Below are 25,695 nucleotides of genomic sequence, written 5' to 3' on the forward strand. Positions count from 1 at the left end.
GAATTTTTCTGAGGTCAGATTCGGATTCAGCGCAGCAAAAACCTTCGGGTATAGTAGGTCTGGTCTCTGGTTCTGAGAATTGTTGGCCTGTGTAATTAAAGTATTTAAATTTCGCGGGAAAATGTATACTGCTTCAAATTTGAAGGAGCGCCTAATTTAAATGGTCAAATAAGTCAAAGTAACAGAAAACATATTCGAATTAAACAGTGCCTTATTTAGGGTTGGTACAATACCCCAATTTCTAAATTCTTCTAGGTATAAAACCAGACATCATCTGGAAGATTAATAATATTAGTGCAAAAAAATTTCTTTCTAAATTCATTTTAAACACTTTTTAGTTCAGTTTTCAAATAAAAAAGATATTTTTTGAAGCTAGGAAATGAATTTTAAACTAAAATGATGAATCTTGAACCAAAAATATGAATTTTCAACCCAAAATATTAATTTTCTATAAAAAAACTTATTTTCAACCAAGTACATCAATTTTCATCTGTAAAAGATTATTTTTCAGCCAAAATTAGATTAAATTCTAAACCAAAAACAAACTAATTTTCAACAAAACAATAATTTCAAATAATAATAATTTTTTTCGTGAAAAACAAAGATTTTTCAGCCAAAAATAGAATTATTAAATTTTCAGTTAAATAATCAATTTTAAACAAAAATTATCAACCAAATGATTCAATTTTAAATCCAAAAGATGAATTTTCTACCAAACAAAGTATAATTTCAATGAAATATATGAATTTTCAACAACAACAAATAATTTAATCTATAAAAATATGACTTTTCAGCAAAATTAATTAATTTTCAACCTTTTTTAACGAAATAGCTTAAATTTCTATAAAAAATGTTAAATTTTGCACAAAAATGGAATAATTAAAGGGAATTTTCAACTAAATTGATAAATGTTCAATTTAAAAAATTTTGTTTACCAAATGAATGAATTTTCTACCAAAACTAAAATACCTCAATTTTCAGTTAGTAAAATAAATTTTCAACCATTAACGGAACAAATTTGGTTGTTGTTGTCATTTTCAACAAAGTACATGAATTTCCATTAAAAAAAAGATCAATTTTCAGCCAAAATTAGAATAGTTTAAATGCTAGAAAAAGAAATGCAAAAAAAAAACAACAAAAATACGAATTTTCAACAAAATAATTTTTTTCCCATGAAAAACAAAGATTTTTTAACCAATAATAGATTATATTAAATTTTCAGTTAAAAAAATCAATTTTCAACCAAAAAAATGAATTATCAATAAAATCATTCAATTTTAAAACAAATATATAAAATTTTAAAATATATAAAATTTTTAAAGAAAAAAGTAATTTACAAACCAAAAACTAGAATAGTTCAATTTGCAATTAGAAAAGTAAATTTTAATATAAAAAAAATGAGTTTTCAGCAAAATTAATTAATTTTCAACCTAAAATATAAATTTCCAAACAAACATGGAATAGTTACAGTTTTAGTTTTAAAAAAAACTTAATTTTCAACCAGCAAGAAACGCATTATCAGCCAAAGAAATTAATTTTTAATCACGTTAATGAATTGTCAACCATAAACATGAATTTATGACAAAATAGTGGAATTTTCACCCAAAAGATGATTTTTCTATTAAAAAAAAAATAGAATAGTTATTTTCTAAAAAACAGAACCTTTTTTAACGAAAAAGATGAAATTTCTATCAAAAATGTTCAATTTTGCGCAAAAAATTGAATAATTAAAGGGAATTTTCAACCATAATGATAAATCTTTAACTGAACAAAAAAAAAAAATAATTTTTAACCAAATGAATGAATTTTCAACTAAAAAGATAAATTTTCTACCAAAACTAAAATACCTAAATTTTCCGTTAGCAAAACAAATTTTCAACCAATAATGGAACAAATTTTTTTTCATTTTCAACAAAGTATATGAATTTTTATCTAAAAAACATCAATTTTCAACCAAAATTATAATAATTAAAATGGTAGAAAAGGAAATGCTGAACCAAAAAAAAACAACGAATTTTCAACAAAAGAACTTTTTTTCAAAATAATATAACATTAATAATATTTGTTTTCATAACAATAATAGAATTATTAAATTTTCAGTTAAAAAATCAATTTTCAACCAAAAAAATGAATTATCAACTAAATAATTCAATTTTAAAACAAATATATAAAATTTAAATGTATAAAATTTTAAAATAAAAAAAAAATTTACAAACCAAAACTAGAATAGTTCAATTTGCAATTAGAAAAGTAAATTTTAATGTAAAAAAATGCGTTTTCAACAAATTAAATTAATTTTCAACTTAAAATATAAATTTCCAAGCAAAAATGGAATAGTTACAGCTTCAGTTTAAAAAAACTTAATTTTCAACTAACAAGAAACGAATTATCAGCCAAAGAAATTAATTTATAATCACGTTGATGAATTTTCAACCAAAAATATGCATTTTTGACAAAATTGTGGAATTTTCAATCCAAAAGATGAGTTTTCTATAAAAAAAAAATAGGATAAAATTGTCTAAAAAACAGAATCGTTTTTAACGAAAAAGATTAAATTTCTATCAAAAATGTTAAATTTTGAATAAAAAATGGAATAATTAAAGGTAATGTTAAAAAAAAATGATAAATCTTCAACTAAAAAAAAATTTAACTTAATGAATGAATTTTCAACTAAAAAGATAAATTTTCTACCAAAACTAAAATACCTCAATTTTCAGCTAGTAAAATAAATTTTCAAACAAAAGGAACAAATTTTCAAGAAAATAGTTACATTTTCAACCACAGAAATTAATTTTAACAAAAAGGATTAAGTTTCAAATAATGAGATTATTCTTTTACTAAAAAAGACGAATTTTGAACAAATAGTTTAATTTTCACCAAAAACGGATAAATGTTAAACTGAAAATAGAAGAATTAAATGTTCAGTAAAAAACCTAATTTTTAATAAAATCATATTAAATTTTGAACAAAATAATATAATTTTTATCGAACAAGATTAAATTTCTGTAAAAAAAGATAAATTTTCGACAAAACATGAAACAGTTACATTTTCAGTTTAAAAAATAAATTAGAAAAAACTAATTTTCAACCAAATAGGTCAGTTTTAAACCAATCAGATGAATTTTCTGCCAAAATAGATGAATTTTTAAAAATTCACATGAGTTTTCAACCAACTATTTTAATTACAAAAGAATTTTAAACGAAAAAGATGAATTAATCGTTAAGAAGATTAAATATTCTCTCACGAAATTCGAATTTTCGATCAAATATATGAACTTTTAACCAAATATTTAAATTTTCGATTTAAAGATGATAAATTTTGAACCAAACATTAATTTTCAACTACAAAACATAATTTTGTAAGAAAATAATAAAATTTAGAAAAAAAGGTTTATCAACTAAAATGATGATTCATCAACCAAATTAATTAATTATCAATGAAAAACGTGATATTTCAACCAAAAAGGATTTTAATTTATAGCAAAAACTTATTTTTCAACTAAATATGTTGGATCCTCAAACAAGAGATTAATTTTCAACAAAATAGTTGCGATTTTTAACCATAATAATAAAATTAACTGTAACTTTAGTTTTTCAGTCTAGAATATTTTTGTAAAAATATATGTAGTTACTATGATATAAATATATTTTTATTAAACAATAAATTCTGTAAATTCTCTTAAATGCTCTATAAATGCTTTGTTCGAGCTTGAATTCTGAGCATATTCTCGAGAGCATTTGCTCAACATAAATTCTTGGGAATTTAAAAACTCTAAGTAACATACGCGGTCTGATACAAAAGTTCTGAAACATTTTAAATTAAATGCAGTTAAACTACCAAATTAAAATTTTTAAACTTTTATAAATATAGTTCAAAGATTCAGATTCAGTTCAAAAAATATAAATACACGTTGTCATTTTCAATGGTCCAAATTGAAGAATTAATGTTAAAATGTTCAAAATTATACCATTTTAAGCAATTTTAAATTCTAATTCCAGCTCAGAATTGGTTAAAAATTCAAACTTCCCTGTTTAAATCTGAAATAATAATTCTTTTCGAAAAATAGCCTGATCAAATCTAGAATTAAAATTTTTTTTCGTAAAATCCCCTGTTTCAATTCATAATTTAGATTTTGTTCGAAAATACTTCTTTCAAACCTGGAATTATAATTTTGTTTAAAAAATTCGTTTTTCCATTCAGAAATTCCTTGTTCAAATCCGGAATTTAAAAGTTTTTGAAAATTGTCCGTTTCAACTTAGAATTAGAATTGGTTCTTTAAAAAAATTCCCTGTTCCAGCTCGGAATTTATTTAAATTTTAAAATTCCCATAAATTATCATTCTTTTGGATAAATACCAGTTTCAAATGAGAATTGGTTAAAATTTGAAAATTCCCTGCTTCAGCTCAGAATTATAATTCTTTGGAAAAATTTCATGTTGCAATTCAGATTTTTTTTGTTTTCGAAAAATTTTCGAGGATTATTATTATTATTATTCTGGATAAATTCCAGTTCCAACATATTGAAAATTTTGTAAATCGTTATAAATCTTTTTAAATATTATCTTAAAATTAGTTTATTAAAATAAAAAATCATTTTCAATTTTCCTAGGAAATGTTTTTTTTATTCTTCTGAAGTCTGTCAAAATTCTTAAAAAGCTTCGAAATCTGCCAAAACTTGATTTTAAATTATTGCAAAATTTTTTTGTAAATTTCCAGAGTAAACAAAAAATACGACAACTTTAATCAATTATTTGATCAATATCAAGTGAAACTGCATGTCACTAATAATTGGCGTTAGAAAACAGCTTTAATTTCATCAATTTTTTTGATAATATTTTTAATACGTTATTGGATTAATATTATTGAAAATTGATGTTACCAATAATTTACGTTAAAAAAAATCGTTTTATTGCATATTTTTACTCATTTTTCGTTAAAATAAAAAATTTTTCTTATTGTGCAAAACTTTCTTGTCAATTATTTTCAGTGAAAAAAAAAATTATATTGCGACCTTTAAAAACAATTTCATTGCCTTCAAACTGTTTAAAAATTTTGTTATAACAAAATAATTTGCACAAATTACATGCCTTTAATTCAAAATGAAACTCTTTGCCAGATTTTTTTGTTGTTTTCTGAGTGGCCGTTTCAATTCACGAAATAAATTCCCGGTTCGCAAGCATTTTTTACGGTCAATGAAATTAAAAAAATGAAACACTAAATCTACAAAATTTTCCACTTGAGATAATAAAAACTGAGGTGCAAATGAAAGCACTCAAAGTGGAACTGTTAAATTTTGAACTTTTAAAATTGAAATTTGAAAGTTTCTAATTTAAAAAATGTTGTATCTAAATGCTCAATAATTTACGCTTATAAAATTGAAGATACCAACATTTTTCAAGATAAAAAAATATAAATCCACGTTATCATTTTTAATGTTCTAAATTAAAAAATCAATCAATGAAGTTTAAAATTTTCAAAATTATATAATTTTAAGGAATTTTAAGCTAGAAACATCAAATATTGAAAAATTGAAAAATTTTCAACTGAACACTTCTTAAATTAGAAATGCAATTATTTTCTTCTTATATTATTTAAACAATTTTTACAATTTTTTTTACAGTTTACAATTTTCAGAAAATCCTGCAAATTTTAGAAAATTTCTCTACAATTTGGATGTATAAATAAAATTAAATATTTATTATTTTTAGGCGAAATTTGAGTAATTTTAAGAGATATGTAGAAGTTTTGAAAAGATTCAAACTTAATGTAAAACTGGAAATCATAGCCTAATATAAAACAAAATGTAGATTTTCGCAGATTTTAAACAAAAAAATTAGATGCTTTTTTGGAATTGTTAAAGGCTTGAAAAGAGTAAAAACATTTTCTTAAGATTCCTAGGAACATTAAAAATAACTTTTCATTTTCAAAAATTATTTTAAGAGAATATTTAAAAAGTTTTTCAAAGATTTAAACAAAATTTTCAAAAAGATTCTAGAAGATTTTAAGAAAACTTTCTAAAATTTGCATGATAATTTAAAAAATTTTTAATACTCCTAAATATCTCTTAAAATTACTCAAATTTTTTCTACAAATGTACATTTGTAAATTATACATCAAAATTAAAAAATTTCACTTACAAATTAAGCATTTTTCAAATACAACAATTAAAATTGTAACGGTTAAAGTTTAAAGGCTTTTCGAAATTTTAACGATTCCAAGCTTTCTATGTCAAAAAATTGAGTTAAAGATTCTTTACTTTTAAATATTTGGTTTCAATTTACTTGTCTTAAATAAAAATTCAAACATTGCTAAATATTCAATAATTAATCTTTTTTTTAAGTAAAAATTTTAAATTGAATGGGTTAAAAATGTAATATTTTACACTGAAAAAATATTTTAAACTTAATAAAATCCTTTAATTTAATATATTATTATGAAGTTATTTTTATGTTGAAAATAGTTTATAAACTATAAAATATATAAATTCAAACAGTTTAAGTTTTAACGTTAAAATCTGAAAATTCTTAAATTTTGAACTGGTTTAGAATTTTGTAAAATCTTTGAAACCCTTGAATTTTTTGTGACATTTTTTGAAATCTTTGAAATATTTATAAAATCTTTCGTTAATCTTTGTTTTTAAACATTTTTGTATTCGTTTGAAAACAATGAAATCTGCTCAAGTTTTTTGAAACCTTTGAAATGTTCTGAAATCTTTTAAAAACCTTATGAATTTCTTGAAATACTTGTGAAATCTTTCCTACATCTTTTGTATTTTTTTTTTAATTTTCTGGAATATTTGAAATCTTTGTAAAAAAATATTTGGAAATTTTCGAAAAAAATGAGAACACGTTTAAAATCTTTGAAATGTTTTGTATTTTTGTTTACTGCAGTCTTTCTGAAATCTTTGAAAATTTGGTAATCTTTGTGAAATATTTTTAAATATTCTAGGAATTTTTAAATGTTTTGTCAAATCGTTTTTGTTCACTTTTTATTTCTTAAAGTAGAGATAAATTAAAAAAATTGATTTATTTATTAACTAAAAATGTTTTTGATCCCGGTTTTCCGGTCCAGCGACCACCCTGTGTTTTTTCGTAATTAGTACGGTATAAACTTGCACTTTCTCAAAGCAATCCATGTAATCAGAATTGCATCTAAAAACAACACACTTATACCCCATTATTCCTGTTCATCACCAAAAAAAACTTAGTAAATTTTCAGTCTAAAAAAAACTTAATCAAGCAAAAAAAAATGGAAAAAATTTCGCTTTTATAATCAAAAAAGCACAAAATTTCACATTTATGACACTTTCTCCGTGCATTTGAATAATTTTCGCCCTAAAAGTAAATCTAATTCCCACATAAAAATGTTCGTAGTTAGAAACTCTTAACGCGCTTTCAGAACTTTTGGATCAGACCTCGTAAATTGTACACTGTAAATTTATAGTTTTTTTTTTCTTTTTTTTTTTTTTTAATTAATACGTACCAGGCATACTATAATGAGGAGTGTATATACGTGTATGCTAGCCGTTGGTAGAGATTCGACTTCTTTTAAAGCTAGAGCAGCATCGGCAAGATCTGGTTTTAACTCTAGTGCATGTCTTAAATGAACGGCCGCTTCTTGGAAGTGACCATACGCCTAGACATTTTAAATCCCACATATCAGAAATATGACAATTACATAAATGATAGTTTGGAAGAAGAAAAAAAAATCTTGTAAACGGTAATTATTTTATTGCACCTTAAATATTTGACCGAGCGTTAAGTATTGTTCCCACGCATTTCGATCTGGTGGTTGCAACTCTAAAGATCGCCTGGCAAGATACGTGGCATCATCTAAGTATTGTAAAACCAATAAAACTCTTGCCAAATTTAATAAAACTTCTGCATTATGAGGCGACACAGCCAGTGCTCTTCGAAAGCACTCAATTGATCTTTGAGCATTTCCCTTGATTCGCCAAAAATTTCCAATTTGATTGTAGAGTTGGACCGATTTGGGTTTCTACAATAAGCCACATATATGTAAATGTAGTTTTTCATTGATTTAGAAAACGAAAAATATAGGTAACTGTTTTATTTTTAAATCAACGACATTAGAAACCCTCTAGGTAGAATTGAGACACAAACGTCCATTGAAAGATATACAACTTATAGAGTTTAGAAATAAGAAAAAATGATCGAAACAAAACTTTTTTTTTTACAAAAAAATAGGAATTTACAACTAACAAAGGTATCTTTGAGTTAAAAAAATTAATATTTTTTACCGAAATTTTTTTAAAAATCAAATTAGATTAATTTTCAAGCAACAAACGGAAATTTTACATAAACTGATAAATCTTCAATAAAAAATACTTTTAACCAAATAGGTAACGATTTTTCAACAAAATACATGAATCTTTAACTAACATATATAAATTTTCAACCAAAAATGGAATCCTTAAATTTTCTTTTAAGAAAATTGATTAACAACGGAAAAGTTAATTTTCTACTGAAATGATGAATCTTAAACCAAAAAGATTATTTATATTAAAAGTAAAAAATTAATTTTCAACCGACAATGACGAATTTTCAACGAAATAGTTCAATTTTAAAATAATAAAAATGTATATTAAAAAAAATAATAAGAATGGTCTAAAACGATGAAATTTCGATCAAAAAGTAGAATTTGAACAACTATGCATTTTTCTACAGAAAAAAATTAATTTTTAACCAAACGGTTGAACCTCTAACCAAAAAGATACATTTTTAAAAAAAAAAAAAACGAATTTTCAGCAAAACACCTGAATTTTTAACAAATATAAATTTTCAACCAAAAATGGAATCCTTAAATTTTCTTTTAAGAAAATTGATTAACAATGGAAAAGTTAATTTTCTACTAAAATGATGAATCTTAAACCAAAAAGATTATTTATATTAAAAAGATATCAAAAAAGTCAAATTTTGAACTAAAAAGGTAAATTCTATATTTTAAACCAAATATGAAATAGTAAATTTTCAGTAAAAAATTAATTTTCAAACCGACAATGACGACTTTTCAACGAAATAGTTCAATTTTAAAATAATAAAAATGTATATTAAAAAAATAATAAGAATGGTCTAAAACGATGAAATTTCGATCAAAAAGTAGAATTTGAACAACTATGCATTTTTCTACAGAAAAAAATTAATTTTTAACCAAACGGTTGAACCTCTAACCAAAAAGATACATTTTTTTCCAAAAAAAAAAAAAAACGAATTTTCAACAAAACACCTGAATTTTTAACAAATATAAATTTTCAACCAAAAATGGAATCCTTAAATTTTCTTTTAAAAAAATTGATTAACAATGGAAAAGTTAATTTTCTACTAAAATGATGAATCTTAAACCAAAAAGATTATTTATATTAAAAAGATATCAAAAAAGTCAAATTTTGAACTAAAAAGGTAAATTCTATATTTTAAACCAAATATGAAATAGTAAATTTTCAGTAAAAAATTAATTTTCAACCGACAATGACGACTTTTCAACGAAATAGTTCAATTTTAAAATAATAAAAATGTATATTAAAAAAAATAATAAAAATGGTCTAAAACGATGAAATTTCGACCAAAAAGTAGAATTTGAACAACTATGAATTTTTCTATAGAAAAAAATTAATTTTTAACCAAACGGTTGAACCTCTAACCAAAAAGATAAATTTTTTCAAAAAAAACGAATTTTCAACAAAACACCTGAATTTTTAACAAATATAAATTTTCAACCAAAAATGGAATCCTTAAATTTTCTTTTAAGAAAATTGATTAACAATGGAAAAGTTAATTTTCTACTAAAATGATGAATCTTAAACCAAAAAGATTATTTATATTAAAAAGATATCAAAAAAGTCAAATTTTGAACTAAAAAGGTAAATTCTATATTTTAAACCAAATATGAAATAGTAAATTTTCAGTAAAAAATTAATTTTCAACCGACAATGACGACTTTTCAACGAAATAGTTCAATTTTAAAATAATAAAAATGTATATTAACAAAAATAATAAAAATGGTCTAAAACGATGAAATTTCGACCAAAAAGTAGAATTTGAACAACAATGAATTTTTCTATAGAAAAAAATTAATTTTTAACCAAACGGTTGAACCTCTAACCAAATAGATAGATTTTTTTTACCAAAACAGATGAATCATTAACAACAGATATGAATTTTCAACCAGAAAGATAATTTTTCTACACAAAAAGACATATTTTCAATGAAAATTATAAATCTTTACCGCAAAAACTGAATTTTTAACCTAATAGTTCAAGTTCAAATAAAAAAGGTGAGATTACAGTCAAAGAGATGATTTTTCTAACAAAAAAGTCGAATTTTCAACAAAATATATAAATTTATCAACCCAAAAGATTAACTTTTAACGAAAATTACGATTTTTTCCTCCAAAAAAAGAATTTTTAACTAAAAAGTTGAATTTCTAACAAAAGAAATGAACTTTCAGCCAAGAAGATTAATGTTCAACAAAAAAAAGACAGATTTTGAACGAAAAAGATGAATTTTGCAACCAAGAAAGTAACATTTGATAATATAAATTAATTTTTAATCAAATAGTTAAATTTTCAACTAAAAAAGATATTTTTTAAACCAAAAATCTAATAGTGGAATTTTCAGTTCAAGATAAATAATTTCTAGCAGAAATAAACGAAAATTTTAACAAAACTGTTAAATTTTCAATCAAAAAGATAAATATTCAACCACGAACATTAATTTTCTAAGAAATACATGCATTTTTTACTAAATAGTTGAATTTTCAACAGAAAAAATTTTCATTTTCAACCAAAAATTGAATATATTAATGTTTAATAATGGGAATTATTTTCAACCAACAAATGAAGCATTTTCAACAAAACCGTTTAGTTTTTAATAAACAAAGAAAATTTTGAACCGAAAATTTTAATTTTCCATAAAATAGTTGAACTTTCAAGCAAAGATATAAATTTTTAACCAAGAATATTAATGTTTCACTAAAAAAAACCGCATTTTTAACTAAAAATGTTTATGAATTTAAAAAAAATAGTTGAATTTTCAAAATTTAAATTTTGAATTCAACATGAAAACGAATTTTGAAGAAAATAAATCAATTTTTAAATAAAATTATGAATCTTTCACTGAAGAAAATGAATTTTCAGCCACGAATATTAATTTTCTACTAAAAAAATTAACTTTTGATAAACTACATCAATTTTTAACCATATAGTTGAATTTTCAACTATAAAAGATCACTTTTCAACCAAATGTCGAAAAATTAAAATTAAATTATTAAATATATAAATGTTAAACTAATAAGATCAGTTTTGAACTAAAAATGGAACAGATAAATTTTCAATTGAAAAAATAAATGTTCAACCTAAAAAAGTAATTTTCTACAAACTAGTTAAATTTTTACCTTAATTTTCAATTAAAGAAAAAAAGTAACTTCAATCACAAAAGGGAAGTTTTTGTTTTCTTTTTTTTTCGAAATATTTATATTTTCATATATTTAATACAGTTTTATTATGTTTATATTTAATGTTATATTTTTCTTCATTTTATTCTTCAAAATTGTCAATTTATTGTAAAATTTTGTTTGAAGATCGCGCGCGGTTTTATAAAGGGCGCGGAAGTTTGATTTGTTCAATGCACTTATTAAAATATATACGATTGATATACGATTATAGAGAGTACAGGAAAGTTAACTCGGTTTTAGATGACAATACACCGATAAATCGTGTTTAGAAATAAGAAAAAATATCCAGAATAAAACTTATTTGACCAAAAAATAAGAATTTTCAATCAAATACCTGAACTTTAAATTAAAATATGGTAAATCTTCAATAAAAAATACTTTTAACTAAATAGGTGAGTTTTTCAACCAAGAAAAATATTTTTTTACCAAAAAAAAGACGATTTTCCATCAAAATACATAAATTTTTAACTAAAAAAGTTAAATTTTCAACCAAAAATGGAATATTTATGCTTTTATATAAGAAAATTAATTTTCTATGAAAAATCTTTAACCAAAAATATTAATTTTCTATCAAGAAAGTCGAATTTTCAACTAAAAATAAGGTGAATTTTATATTTTGAAGTACATTTCTTTAGTAAAAAATTAATTTTCAACCGATAATGACGATTTTTCAACGACGAAGTTAAATTTTAAAATTAAAAATATAGATTACAAAAATTTTTCTACTAAATCTTCAAGAAAAAAAATGAATTTATAACAAGTTGGTTGGAATTCTAACCAAAAAGATGAATCTTCTAAGCAAAAAATTTTTGTAATGAAAATGTTGAATTTATAAACATAAAGATGAATTTTAAACTAAGATTTTTTTTCTACCTGAAAGATAAATTTTCAAGAAAAAAAAAAAATTTCAGTCACAGAAAGAAATTTTTAACGAAAACGATAAATACATTCATTTTCAATCATAACTAAATAGTGGAATTTTCATCTAAAAAAATATTCAATATTATTGTTTCACTAAAAAAAAGCATTTTCCACTGAATACGTATATGAATTTTCAACAGCATAGTTTAATTTTCAAAATGTAAATTTTAAATCAAACAAAATAGTTAAACATCTAGTAAAAAAAAATTTTTCAAACAAAACAAGACGAATTTTCAAGAAAATAAATCAATTTTCAACGAAAGAAATACATTTTTAATAAAAATTATGTACTTGTCACCCAAGAAAATGAATTTTCAACTACGAACCTTAATCTTTTACCAGAAAAATTAACCTTGGACAAAATACATTAAATTTTAAACAAATAATTGAAATTGTAACTATAAAAGATCACTTTTCAACTAAATGTCGAATAATTAAATTAACATTTTTAAAAATTACTTCTCAATCAAACAAAGAACGAGTTTTCAACAAAATATTGTAACCAAGAAGATTAATTTCCTACCAAAAAACACTAAATTTAACAAATACAAGAATGATAAAAAAGATATATTTTGGGTTCCAATCGTGTACAAAACTAAGAATTTTTGCGGATCTTTTTTTGAAAATTTCAATTGAAAAAATTATTTATTACCCCAAAAAACAAAATTTGAACAAAATAGTTAAATTTTCCTATCAAGATTAATTATCTTCTAAAAAACACGCATTTTAATAAAAATACCTGAATTTTCAACTAATAAAACTAAATTTCAAACACCGAATAAAATAGTTTTTTCTCTCAATATTTCTCTTTTCATATATTTCATAAAGTTTTGACATATTTATATATGATGTAATCTTCTGTCTCATTTTATTTTTCAAAATTGTAAATTTATTGTAAAATTTTGTTTAAAAATCGCGCGCTTTTCATCACTTCTGGTTCCAGTTTATTCGGAGGAGAAAATTAGTCTTGTTCTTTAAAAATTCAAATATGTTGTTAAAAATTCGTTTTTTGTATTAAAAATTAATTTCTAAATTGAAAATTTACCTGTTCCATTTTAAGTCCAAAACTCGTTTATTGTTTGATTGAAAATTAATTTTTTTTAAAACGTAAATTTAATTATTCGACATTAGTTTGAAAAGTTATATTTTATAGTTGAAAGTTCAACTCTTTGGTTATAAAATTGATGGATTTTGTCCAAGGTTAACTTTTTTTTGTAAAAGATTAAGGTTCGTATTTAAAAATTCATTTTCTTGGGTAAAAGGTATGTCATTTTTATTAAAAATTTATTTCTTTCGTTGAGAATTGATATATTTTGTTGAAAATTCATCTTGTTTTGTTTGAAAACATTTTTTAAATTGAATGTTTAACTATTTTATGTTTCATTTAAAATTTACATTTTGAAAATTAAACTATTTTCTTGAAAATCCATATATATATTCAATTGAAAATGCGTCTTTTTTAATGATCATTAATATTTTTGATTAAAAATGTATGTCTTTGGGTGAAAATTCAACTATATCATGGAAAAATCATTTTTGGATACAAATAATTTTTTATTTGTTTATTAAAAACTGAACTGTTTTGCTGCAAAATTCTTCATTTGTTGGTTTGAAAATACCGCCCATAACTAAAAACTAACATATTGAATTTTTGGTTGAAAATTTATCTTTCTTTAGTTCAAAATTCAAATATTTTGATAAAATTTCATTCTTTTGGGAAAAGATTCATAATTTCTGTTCAAAATTAATCTTTTTGGTTGAAAATTTATATATTTTGTTTAATATTCGAGTTTTTCCTAGAAAATTTAATCTTTTCGATTGCAATTTCACCCTTTTTTGTTAGAAGTTGAACTATTTGCTATTTTGAGTATAAAATTTATCTTTCTGGTTGAAAATTCATACATTTTGTTAAAGATTCATCTTTTTTTTTTTAAATGTATCTATTTTAGTAAAAAATTCCTGTATTTTGTTGAAAAATCGTCTTTTTTTGGAAAAAAAATAATGTTCTTGATTGAAAACTCACCTGTTTGGTTAAAAGTAATTTTTTTATTCAAGATTCATCATTTTAATTGAAAGTTCAACCCAGCATACTTAAACGGTACATTGGTGCGAATTGGTTTGTTTGCAATGTTAATATTAAATATTTAAGATATTAAAAATATAATAAACAACTAGCACACATCAGACATATTTAATATATGTGGGGATAATCTGCTGCAGCTGTGTTTGCGTAAATGTCAACACAATCAAAAAAACCTCGGGTGCGAATTCGCACCAGTGTACCGTTTGAGGATTCGAACAGATTTTCGGCTGAAAATATTAATTCCTGTAACTGAAAATTTAACTATTCGTTTTTTGTTTAAAGGTTACCCCTTTTAGTCGAAAATTCGTCTTTTTTATGCCAATAAGTTTTGTTGTGGACATTTTTTTCTCATTTCTAAACACCACTAAACAGGATTTATCAGTGTATTGACATCTAAAATCGAGTTAACTTCATTATCCCCTTAATGGACGCGTTGAACGTTAACGATTTTGTGTGAACTTGTGTCTCAACTCCACCTAGAGGATCCCTAAACGGAGCCTACTACCTCTCTTTTTGCTTTCTTCAGCCTTCTTTCCAAGATGTCGATGTCCATATCCGTGATTTTGCCATCGTTCTTTTTGAACATTGAGACAACATTTGGTTCTGGAACTGGTGGATGCTTATTTCTGTTTGCCACGCCAATCAAATTGTCGTAATACGTAAAATTTACAGGTTTACCACAATCCAAAACAAGCTCATCACACTGCTGACCAGAAGCACAGACGAATTGCTCTCCATTTGCGCGAGCCTCTGTCGTGTTAGTTGTGTCCTTCAATGAATATGACGAAAATTGTCTGCCAAGGGGACGAAAGTTAAGACTTTCTTAACGCTGAAAGAACAGCAGGCCACACACAAATACTAACTACGGGCAAAAACAGAAAACTACATCAGATATACACTCTCAAAGCTCTCAATCATTTATGACTTGATCCGAGCTTCGACTAATCCCATACATGCACTCCATTCTTTCTTAACCCCTAAAGGGCATACTGGGTGTAAAAGACCCAGAGACTTATTTACGCTTAAACAAAACGTACCAAATTCAAGAAAATGGAACATATGGCGCCAGATTAACAAATGACATGAAAACCTATTTTTATATGTCATTTTCACATAATTTTGATTTTTATCATTTTTATACGCAGTTTAAGAGCAATAAAATCGTTTAATCACACAAAATAGGGTGTTTCATTTTTCATTGAATTGAAGCTTTTATTTTTTAGAATAAATACCTTCTTTGGAACGAACACTATATGACTAATTTTATTTTTGAAACGCCATATCTCGGAAGCATTCAAGTAAAATTTTAAGTAAAAATATAAAAAACTTAAAAAGTTGAAAATTTTAGAGTGAAAGAAGTCATTTTTTAATTATTTTTCAAAAAGGATTTTTTTTAACTACTCTAAATTTGAAAAACGGTTATGAAACCTTTTTGTCCTTAAACAAGATAGATTAAACACCATTAATTGATTTTCTTGTAAAAAAACTATCCAATACCGTCGGCACAGCACACGTTTGAATACCCTTGGGTACCTAACACCCAGTATGCTCTTTATGTAATTTTACGGAAGTGTGCCCTGTAAGGGTTAACATGCCCAATAAGAAGGTGTCAATTGACAAGAATTAAAATGATTTTCAGGCTCGTCAAATTTGTAACATATTTAAAACGAGAACAATGTCATTTTTTGAGCGCATACAATTTAATTCATTTGGTAAAAAAGTCTTAATTTGAACCCTGCTTGATTTTAACAAAAGTTTGGACACATTTTTTATTCTTTCGAACAATAATAAAAATATTTATGTTTCACATGTCAAAATGCCCTAAACGCAGAAAAATTAAGGAGATTACCCACGATGATAAGAGGAATAAATTCTTTAAAATAAATTTAATGCAGGTACTATTGGGAATGGTGGTCTACCATTTCGCCACCTGGTGCCCAAAACTGGAACTAGAAAGAGTAGGTACAATTTTAAAGTTGTACATTAATTTTTGCATAAAAGTGTTTTTGCGATAGTTTTGTCAGGTATAGAACAATGATTGAATACTAAAAACAAATCTTCATTAAAAAAACAAACAAATAGTTTTAGATAGATTTTCCATATTATATAGTGAAAAACTCATTTTTGTCAAATAGGTTAAAAAAATATATATTCCACTATTTCATGTAAGTTTCAATGAATTTAAGTTTAAATAAAATTGAATTATTGTATATAGCGACAAATTTTATCCAGATTATGCGAAGAATACAAATAATAGACGATTTAGGGTGGCCGTTTTAAACCAAGAAAAAAATTCCCTGTCATTTTCCGATTCGCAAAAATTTTTCATGATCAATGAAATTTCAAAAATCGAACTCTAAAGCTAACAATTTTTCCATTTGAATTGATAAAAACTAAGCTGCAAATGAAAGAATTCAAAGTGGAACTCTTGAATTTCAAACTTTAAAAATAATTTACACATATAAAATGGAAGCTACTAACACTTTTAAACTGAACAATTTTTAATTAAATGCAGTTAAACTGCTAAATAAATTTTTTAACTTTTATAAATTGTAGCGTTCAAAGATACAGATTCAGTTCTAAATATATAATTCCACGTTATCATTTTCAATGCTCTAAAGTCTAAATTGAAGAATCAATCAATGAATTGAACATTTTAAAAAATTATATCATTTAAAGCAATTTTAAGCCAGATTAGAAAATCTTGAAACATCTGCATGTTGTTCACATTTTTGCAATTTCTTTTTAAATTCTGCCAAATTAAACAAATTTCCTTAAAATCTTCTAGATTGATTTTTGATATTTTTGTAAATCTTTCCAAATCTTTTTGAATAATCTCTGAAAATTATATTTTCAAAATAAAAATCATTATTAATTTTCATAGGAAATGTTTTTTAATCTTCTGAAACCATTCCAAATTCTTAAAACTCTTTTAAATTGTTTGTTTGAAATTCTAAAATTCTAAAATAAAATTGCAAACTGATTTCGAATTGTCTTGCAAAGTTAATATTATTCACTGTTTAAATCTTAAAGAACAGTTTAGTTTTAAAAATCATTATTAATTTATATTCACAGTTGATCAATTGAAAATGTATTTTAAAAGAGGATGGAAATTACAGTTGGACAGATATTTCTGTAAAAAAATATGTTTCTTCACCTTATAAGATGTAAATTCCATATACACCCCATTGTTTTCGACAAAGACTTACGTTTAGTATCCAACAAATATTTTAAAGTCCACAAAAAAAATCGTTAAAACACTTTTATACAAAAATTAATGTACAACTTTAAAATCGTACCTATACTTTCTAGTTCGGATTTTTGTCAACAGGTGGCGTATCGCACTTTAACCATTCCCAATAATATAGTTGAATTTTCAACCAAAACGATTAATTTTCTCAAATAAATATTCAATTTTCAACAAAAAAGTGAATTTTTAACAAAATAGTTTAATTTTTAACCAAAAAGATGAATTTCCAACCAAGTATTTGATTTTTCAACCTAAAGAGATGAATTCTCAACGAAATATGGAATAGTTCACATTTAAAAAAAGGTTTCAATTCAAAATAAAAAATAGTTCAATTCGACCGAAAAATACAAATTTGTAGTAAAATAGTTTAATCCTCAACAAAAAAGATTAACTTTTACCAAACAAAATGAATTTAAAAAAAAGAGATTAAATTTCTGCCAGAAGAGATTAGCCGCAAGACAAGTTTTTTACTAAACAGTCGAATTTTCAACCAAAAAATATTAAGTTTCAACAAAAAAGATCATTTTCAACAAAATAGTGGAATTCATAAACAAAAGTATGAATTTACAATCAAGGAGATTATTTTTCTAGTTAAAAGGACAAAATTTCAACAAAGTACATGCCGTTTCAGCTAAAGAGATGAATTTTCAACTGAAATTATGAATCTTCGACAAAGTAGTTCCACTTTCAAACAAAAAAGACAAATTTTCAACAAAATAGTCTAATTGTGAAGAAAAAAAAATAGATTAACTTTCAACCCGGTACATTAAAAAAAAATGTATTCCAAAGGAGATGGATATTCAATTGAAAAAAGCGAATTTTTGACAAAACAGTTCTATTTTCGATCCTAAAATACGGATATTCAACAAAAAAGTTCATTTTCAACCAAATAATTTTATTTTTAACCACAAATATAAATTTGCAATAAAGATTAATTTGTTAGAAAAAAGACAAATTTTCAATAAAGTATATTATTTTCCAACCAGAGATGAATTTGCAACTAAAAAAATTGAATTTTTAACAAAGTGGTTCCATTTTCAAACAAAAAAGGTGTTAATTTAAAAAATAAAAACAGTTGAATTCGAACAAAAAATACAAAGTCCCGAAAAAATAGTTTAATTACAAAGGAAAAAAGATTAACTTGCAATCAAACAGTTATATTTTTAACAAAGAAATATTAAATTTATATCCAAAGATATAAATTTTCAATCGAAAAGGTGAATTTTACACAAACCCGTTGTATTTTCAACCCCAAAATTGGAATATTCAACAAAAAAAGTTCATTTTCAACCAAGTACCTTTATTTTCAACCAAAAATATAAATTATCAATCAAGAAGATTAATTTTTTAGCAGAAAGACAACTTTTGTTGCTTTCTTTACACTAAAAGATATGTTTATTTTAAGTAAATAATAATTGAATTCGACCAAAAAATACAATTTTTCCATAAAATAATTTAATCCTCAACAAAAAATATTAACTTTCAACTAAACAGTTGCATTCTTAACCAAAAAAGATTAAATTGATATAAAAACAGATGAATTTTCAACAAAAAAAATAAATTTTCAACCAAACTGTTGAATATTAAACTGAAAAAGTTCAAGTTTCATCAAAAAATGGAATAGTAGAGGTTTTAATAAAAAATATGAATTTTCAACTGAAATGCTCAATCTTTACCAGGAAAAATGATTTTTTTAACCAAAAAGATAAATTTTCAACCAAGAAGATTAATTTTTACCAAAGAATTCAAGTAAATACATGAATTTTCAATTAAAAAGAAAAGATAAATTGCCAACCAACCATTTAATAGTAAAATTTTCAGTCAAAAATTTATATTTGGACCAAAGAGATGAATTTTTCACTAAAACGAATAATTTGCAAGAAAAACAAGACTAATTTTTTTTAAATAGTTGCGTTTTCAAACAAAGCGTTGAATTTTCAACTAAAGTTGTAAGCTTTTAACTGCAATAGTTAAATTTGAAACAAAAAACATCATTTTTCTTCGGCTGAAAATTCATTTTTGTACTTGTTTGTTTTTTGAAAATTAATTTTTTTACTGAAAATGTAACTATTTAATATATGTTTGAAAAATGATCTCTTTTAGTTGCAAATTTTGAGATTTTGGTAGAATTTAATCTTTTTGTTAAAAAATTTAATTATTCTAGTTAATAGAATTAAATAATAAAATAAAATAAAAATAAAATAAAATAATAAAATAGAATAATTAAATTTTTTAACAAAAAGATTAAATTCTACCAAAATCTCAAAATTTGCAACTAAAAGATATCATTTTTCAACCATATATTAAATAGTTACATTTTCAGTAAAAAAATTAATTTTCAAAAAACAAACAAGTACAAAAATGAATTTTCAGCCGAAGAAAAAATGAATTTTCAATAAACTAACTCATTTCTCAGCCAAACAGATAAATTTTCAATGAAAATTATGAATCTTTAACAGCAAATTAATTTTTAAAAAAAGATTAACTCCTAACCAAGCAATTAAATCTTTATTCAAAAAAGATGACTTCGGAACAAAAAATGTAATAGTTGATAGTTCGACTTCTACAAATGAAGAATCATTGTTAATTAATTTAATATTGCAATTTGAAACAAAAAATTAATCAAGCTCTACAAAAAGTTCCCTGATATTTCCAGGTTTTTGACCTTTTTCGAAATAATTTTAACTCATTTAATTTACCACCTTCTTATCGAGAGGAAAAAAATTAAAAGAACAGCAGGGTGTTCGTTTTGGTCGACGAAATAAATTCCCGGTCATTTCCCGGTTTGCAAACATTTTTCACGCTCAATGAAATTTAAAAGATGGAGCACTAAAGCTAAAAAAATTTCCACTTGAGGTAATAACTTTTAAAATTGAAATGTTTTTAATTAAAAAATTTTGTATTCAACTGCTCAATAATTTACGCGTATAAAAATAAAGGTACTAACATTTTTCAATATAAAAAATATAAATTCACGTTATCATTTGCAATGCTTTAAATAAAAAAAAATCCATCAATGAACTTTAAAATCTTCAAAATTATATAATTTTAAGGAATTTTAAGCTAGAAACATTAAATATTGAACAATTGCAAAATTTTAACTGAACACTTCTTAAATTAGAAATTCAATTATTTTCTTTTTAAATAGTTTAAACATTCTTGGAAAGCTTAAAAACTTTATTTCAAAATCTTGAGAAATCTAGAAGTTGTTTTAACTTAGAAATTATTTTGTAAATTTTTTCAGAACTTCTAAATATCTGTCAAAATTAAATGAATTTTTGCTACAATTTTAAGAAAATCCTGCAAATTTTAGAAGATTTCTTTACAATTTGAAGGAATATAAATAAAAATTGAAAATTTATTATTTGTAGCAAAATTTGGGTAATTTTAAGAGATATATAGAAGTTTTGAAAAGATTCAAACTTAATGTAAAAATTGAAATGATAGCCTAATATAAAACAAAATGTAGACTTTCGCAGATTGTAAACAAAAAATTAGATTCTTTTCAAGAATTGTGAAAGGCTTCAAAAGCATAAAAACATTTTCTTAAGATTCCTTGGAAAATAAAAAATAACTTTTTATTTTGAAAAATTATTTTAAGAGAATATTTAAAAAGTTTTTCAGAGATTAAAACAAAATTTTCATGATAATTTTAAACCTTTTTAAAACTCCTAAATATCTGTTAAAATTACTCTAATTTTCTACAAATGTTCATTTGTAAATTGTACATCAAAAATTTAAATTACAAATTGAGTATTATTCAAATAAAAAAATTAAAATTGTAACGTTCAAAGCTTAAAGGCTCTTCGAAATTTTAATGATTCCAGGCTTTTTATGTCAAGAAATTCAGTTAAAAATTCTTTACTTTTAAATATTTGGTTTCAATTTACTTCTCTTAAATAAAAATTCAAATATTGCTAAATATTCAATAATTAATTTCTTTTTAATTAAAAATTTCAAATTTAATATTTTAGACTGAAACAATATTTTAAATTTAATAAAATCCTTTAATTAAGAATATATCGTTATGAAGATATTTTTAAGTTGAAAATAGTTTATAAATTTTCAGTCACAAGTTCACAACTGTTTAATGACTAAAAAATTGATTTATTTATTAAATAAAAATGTTTTTCATCCAAATTTTTCAACATCAAAAGCTTTTATTTTGTATTTGTTTAAATTGAAACCGTTTAAGTTTTAACGTTGAAATCTGAAAACTCTTAAATTTTGAACTGATTTAAAATCGTTTTCTCAAATCGTTTTTGTTCACTTTTTATTACTTCAAACACAGATAAATTAAAAAATGTATTTATTAAATAAAAATGTTTTTTCATCCTAAATTTTCAGCATCGAAGGCTTTTATTTTTTATTTGTTCGAGTCTTTGAGAAAGCATTTGAAAAAAATTTTAATTAAAAATGTAAGCTTAAAAATAAAAATTTTTAATGGAAAATTAATTTTTAATCTACAAAAATTTGAATTACGCATTGTAAGCTAAATAATAGCATAATTGAAAAACACAAAAATTCAACTTATTATTTAAAAACTGTTAAAAACAAATGTGGACAGATTTTTCTTCTACAAATTTGTAAAATTCCCAGTAAAAAAAAATCACTGTCATTTCCCGGTTTCAAAGAATTCCCGATTTCCCGGTCCAGCGGTCACCCTGAGAATTAAAAGATTCTGTTGTTTTTCCCAGGTGAAAAAAAAATCCACGTGGAGTTACAATATGGAGCGTTAAACATAATTATTTTCAATTGCAAATATCTCGTAAACCGTAAGAAAAACCGAAAAAATGGATATTATTTTTGAATTTTAAGCACTGTAAGTCAGCTCAATTTTTTTTAATTTACCACTCGATTTTCATGTGGATCTCCATGATCCACGTCGAGTTCTACTTGTTTTTTTTCCATGTGCATTTTTCACCTGGTTTGACGCAACATTATTATAGTTTGGAATCAGATTAAATAAGATCTCAAATCATAGTAAACAAAAATAAGTGAAGAAAAGAATAAAATATTTTACATTTGTGCAAGACGCCTGTTGGGTAGCGACGACAGCGCCACCCATTTGTAACTATTGGATGGAAAGGGAAATTTGAATTCAATATTAACAAATAACTTAATAGTTAATAATTAATTTTATACCTCTGTATAATATTCTTGATTAAAATGAGTCAATATGAACCTCTCTTTTTCACTAACATTGCTCTAATAACTTGCAAATACTAAATACCCAATAGTTCGTGTTAGATGGCGCTGTTGTAAGGATCAAAGATTTACCCCACAGACATAACAGTGCAAAGAAGGTGTAATTGACAAAAGATGAATCCTGCATTCTTTTTTGAAAGTGAAATAGTACAGCTGATCAGCATGCATCGACTTAAATGTTCTTATTGAAAGGAATTATATCATAAATTAATGAGAGTTATGGATGAAAAAAATACTTTACCGATCATGGTTTCCAGAGACGAAACCTTTACATTCGGAGCAGTAAACTTGTAGTTTTTCTTGCTTGAGCGGTGTAGATGACTTACTCCAACCCTGGCCATTTCCATTACTAGAACTGCTAGTAAGGATATCTAAAATGGGATCATCTTCTAGTTGAGGTGCAAATTCCGTTGACTTTACTACTTTGTCGGCGTTTAATCTCCAGGAAGTACGAGAATTTGAAAACTTGACTTGAATGATTAAAAAGCACAAAGAGAAACTCGCAAATCGACCTCGATTCCACATTTTCTGTCACCGCGTTTCTCTTCTCAGTGTTACTGTGCTATTTATTATTTCGATATACTGCAACTTAACCTTGTAGGTTGGTTGTGTAAACCATTCAGCCATTACTTTACATTTCAAGATGATCTTTGCCCATGCCGTTTTTATTTATAGCGACTAAGCCTTTATACGTAACTTTTAGCTGCACTCTTCTGATTTTTCCTTTTCTACTGTCTTTATCTTGTTTTGATTTTGGATGATTTTGTATTTGGAATACCTGTGCTCTACTGTCTTGTGTTTTGTCGGCTGCTTCTTTCTTTCCATCACAAGTCCAAGGCTGCCTCAAATCGATCGGATCTCTCCTTCTATCATATGAGCAAGCGTCGTTCTTAAACATCTTTGTCTCTCGCAATATCCCCTCTAGAAAGCCGAACGGATCTCTTTTTCTAACGTCTCGAGATAGAAAGAGAGGTTTGTACGAGTGTCGACTTCGAAACAGCAGAGCAAAGATGTTCGGAGTCGACTGATGTTCGACAAGGCAAAGTTGGCGTCACTCGAGGTTTTCTACTTAAATTACCTAAATTAAGTGATTTACGTAGAAAACTGTAGAAAACCAGTACATTACATGACAAAGATGGCGGTTGTCTGTCTTGAACTTTTGAATTTCCTTGCACGTGATATAACCTCATTCAAACCTTAATTAATTTAAGGATTCTAGATATTTAACTAACAAACGATTAAAATATTGATATCCAAATATCCCATGTAAAGCCCTAAGTTTTGAGAGAGTGAAAGCAAATTCTATCAATATAGACAAAAGTGTAGCTAAGTACCTATTTTGCGATAAACTATTCACAAATAGTGATTATAAACGCCTTCTAGGTCATAGGCATGTAAATAGTGTTGAATTATTATTAATTTTTGCAATTTTATTATATCATTATTATATATTATATTTATTATAATACTTCAATTATATTCTAACCTACATTCGAAAGAATTGTTTATAAATTAGTACACGTTCAAACAACTTTCAAGATTATAATAAATTAATGACGAGTACCCAGGAAACAAAAATCCATTCATTTCTGTTGAATGGGTTTCGAAGCCTTTTGAATTATTGCGTATCTGTCACTGAAATTTCAAATTGCCGCCGATTTGTTTTTTTAAAGACTTTTAGTTGTTACAATTTTGTTGACTAATTTATATGCCGCAAAAAACTAATAACTGAAATAGCAAAAGGAATCTAGTAGACCTGCGCATTTTTTCTTTTAATTTTTCGATAATTTATCAATTTAAAAAATCGTGTAAAATATGTCAGTTTAACTGCAAAAAAGTCAGTCTCATTAAAAAAAAAAGGAAAGCGATTCAATATAACCTTGCTTGAAATGGTCATTGCAGTACATGGCAGATTCGAAGATACTTGAGAAAATGACCGATTCACTTAGTCGCAAACCGATTCTGTTTTAACTTTCTGAATCTGCAAGTGACAGGTACGCAATTTACAGAGTCGTCTTTTCAATGGATTCTTTTTTTCTGGGTAAATGTATGTACTTCATGTAAAAAAAATCTTTTTCATCACGAAGTTAATACCAATAAAAAGGTATCTTATAACTATATTAAATTCAGTTGCTTTTTCCGTGAATAGCATTTTTTCATTTTTTAATTAAAATATAATTTCAATTTCGTTTTTCCCCTATACAGTACTCGTAATTAATCAATTTATTTACAATAATGAAAGTTTAACTTGTCATACAATAACTCGTTATTCATAAGATATTTCTAGATCATATAATTTTACTTTTTGACCACTAATTATTGATTAGTGTTAATGATATTATTGTGGTCATCACTGATAAATTTTTACCGATATTTGTTGCTTTATTTTTTTCTTTAAACTTTGCCTATTCATCTTGCCTTAATTAAAAAAATTTTAAATAATAATTGCAGTACGACCGTCAAGCATACGTTCACAGTCCACAAACCACACAAAGAGGTCATGTACTTATGTCAGATCAGACAAATCACAGCCATCGAAAAATTCGCAAGTTCCACATCGACGTAATTTACATAATATAGAAAACTCCGGTCGTAAATTATGCGGTAAATTACCTGGAGTAAATTACGTCCCCAACCCTGCCTCAACGCAAAGATTCCAGGGACAGTGCACAAATTGGACAGTGGCAGGGATGAGAAAGTAAAATATTCTAGGTAATTGGTTTTCTGCGTTTGTTTTCAGGTTTTCTGCGGTAAATAATTA

General features: G+C 24.5%; 1 protein-coding gene across 1 annotated transcript in view; it reads right to left on the bottom strand.

Moving 5' to 3' along the window:
* Positions 1-23,730, bottom strand: part of LOC117174296 (tetratricopeptide repeat protein 17-like) — a 24,467-nt gene extending 737 nt beyond the window's left edge. Inside the window, exons 1-4 of the mRNA XM_033363267.1 lie at positions 23,176-23,730; positions 14,982-15,270; positions 7,738-7,998; positions 7,483-7,635 (exon numbers count right to left, since the gene is read on the bottom strand). Coding sequence (XP_033219158.1) covers positions 7,483-7,635; positions 7,738-7,998; positions 14,982-15,270; positions 23,176-23,459 — 987 coding nt within the window. The 5' untranslated portion in view covers positions 23,460-23,730. The remainder of the gene's footprint in view (positions 1-7,482; positions 7,636-7,737; positions 7,999-14,981; positions 15,271-23,175) is intronic.
* Between the last annotated feature and the right edge of the window lie 1,965 nt (positions 23,731-25,695).

Source organism: Belonocnema kinseyi, chromosome 6 (assembly GCF_010883055.1).
Source record: "Belonocnema kinseyi isolate 2016_QV_RU_SX_M_011 chromosome 6, B_treatae_v1, whole genome shotgun sequence".
Classification (NCBI taxonomy): Eukaryota; Metazoa; Arthropoda; class Insecta; order Hymenoptera; family Cynipidae; genus Belonocnema; species Belonocnema kinseyi.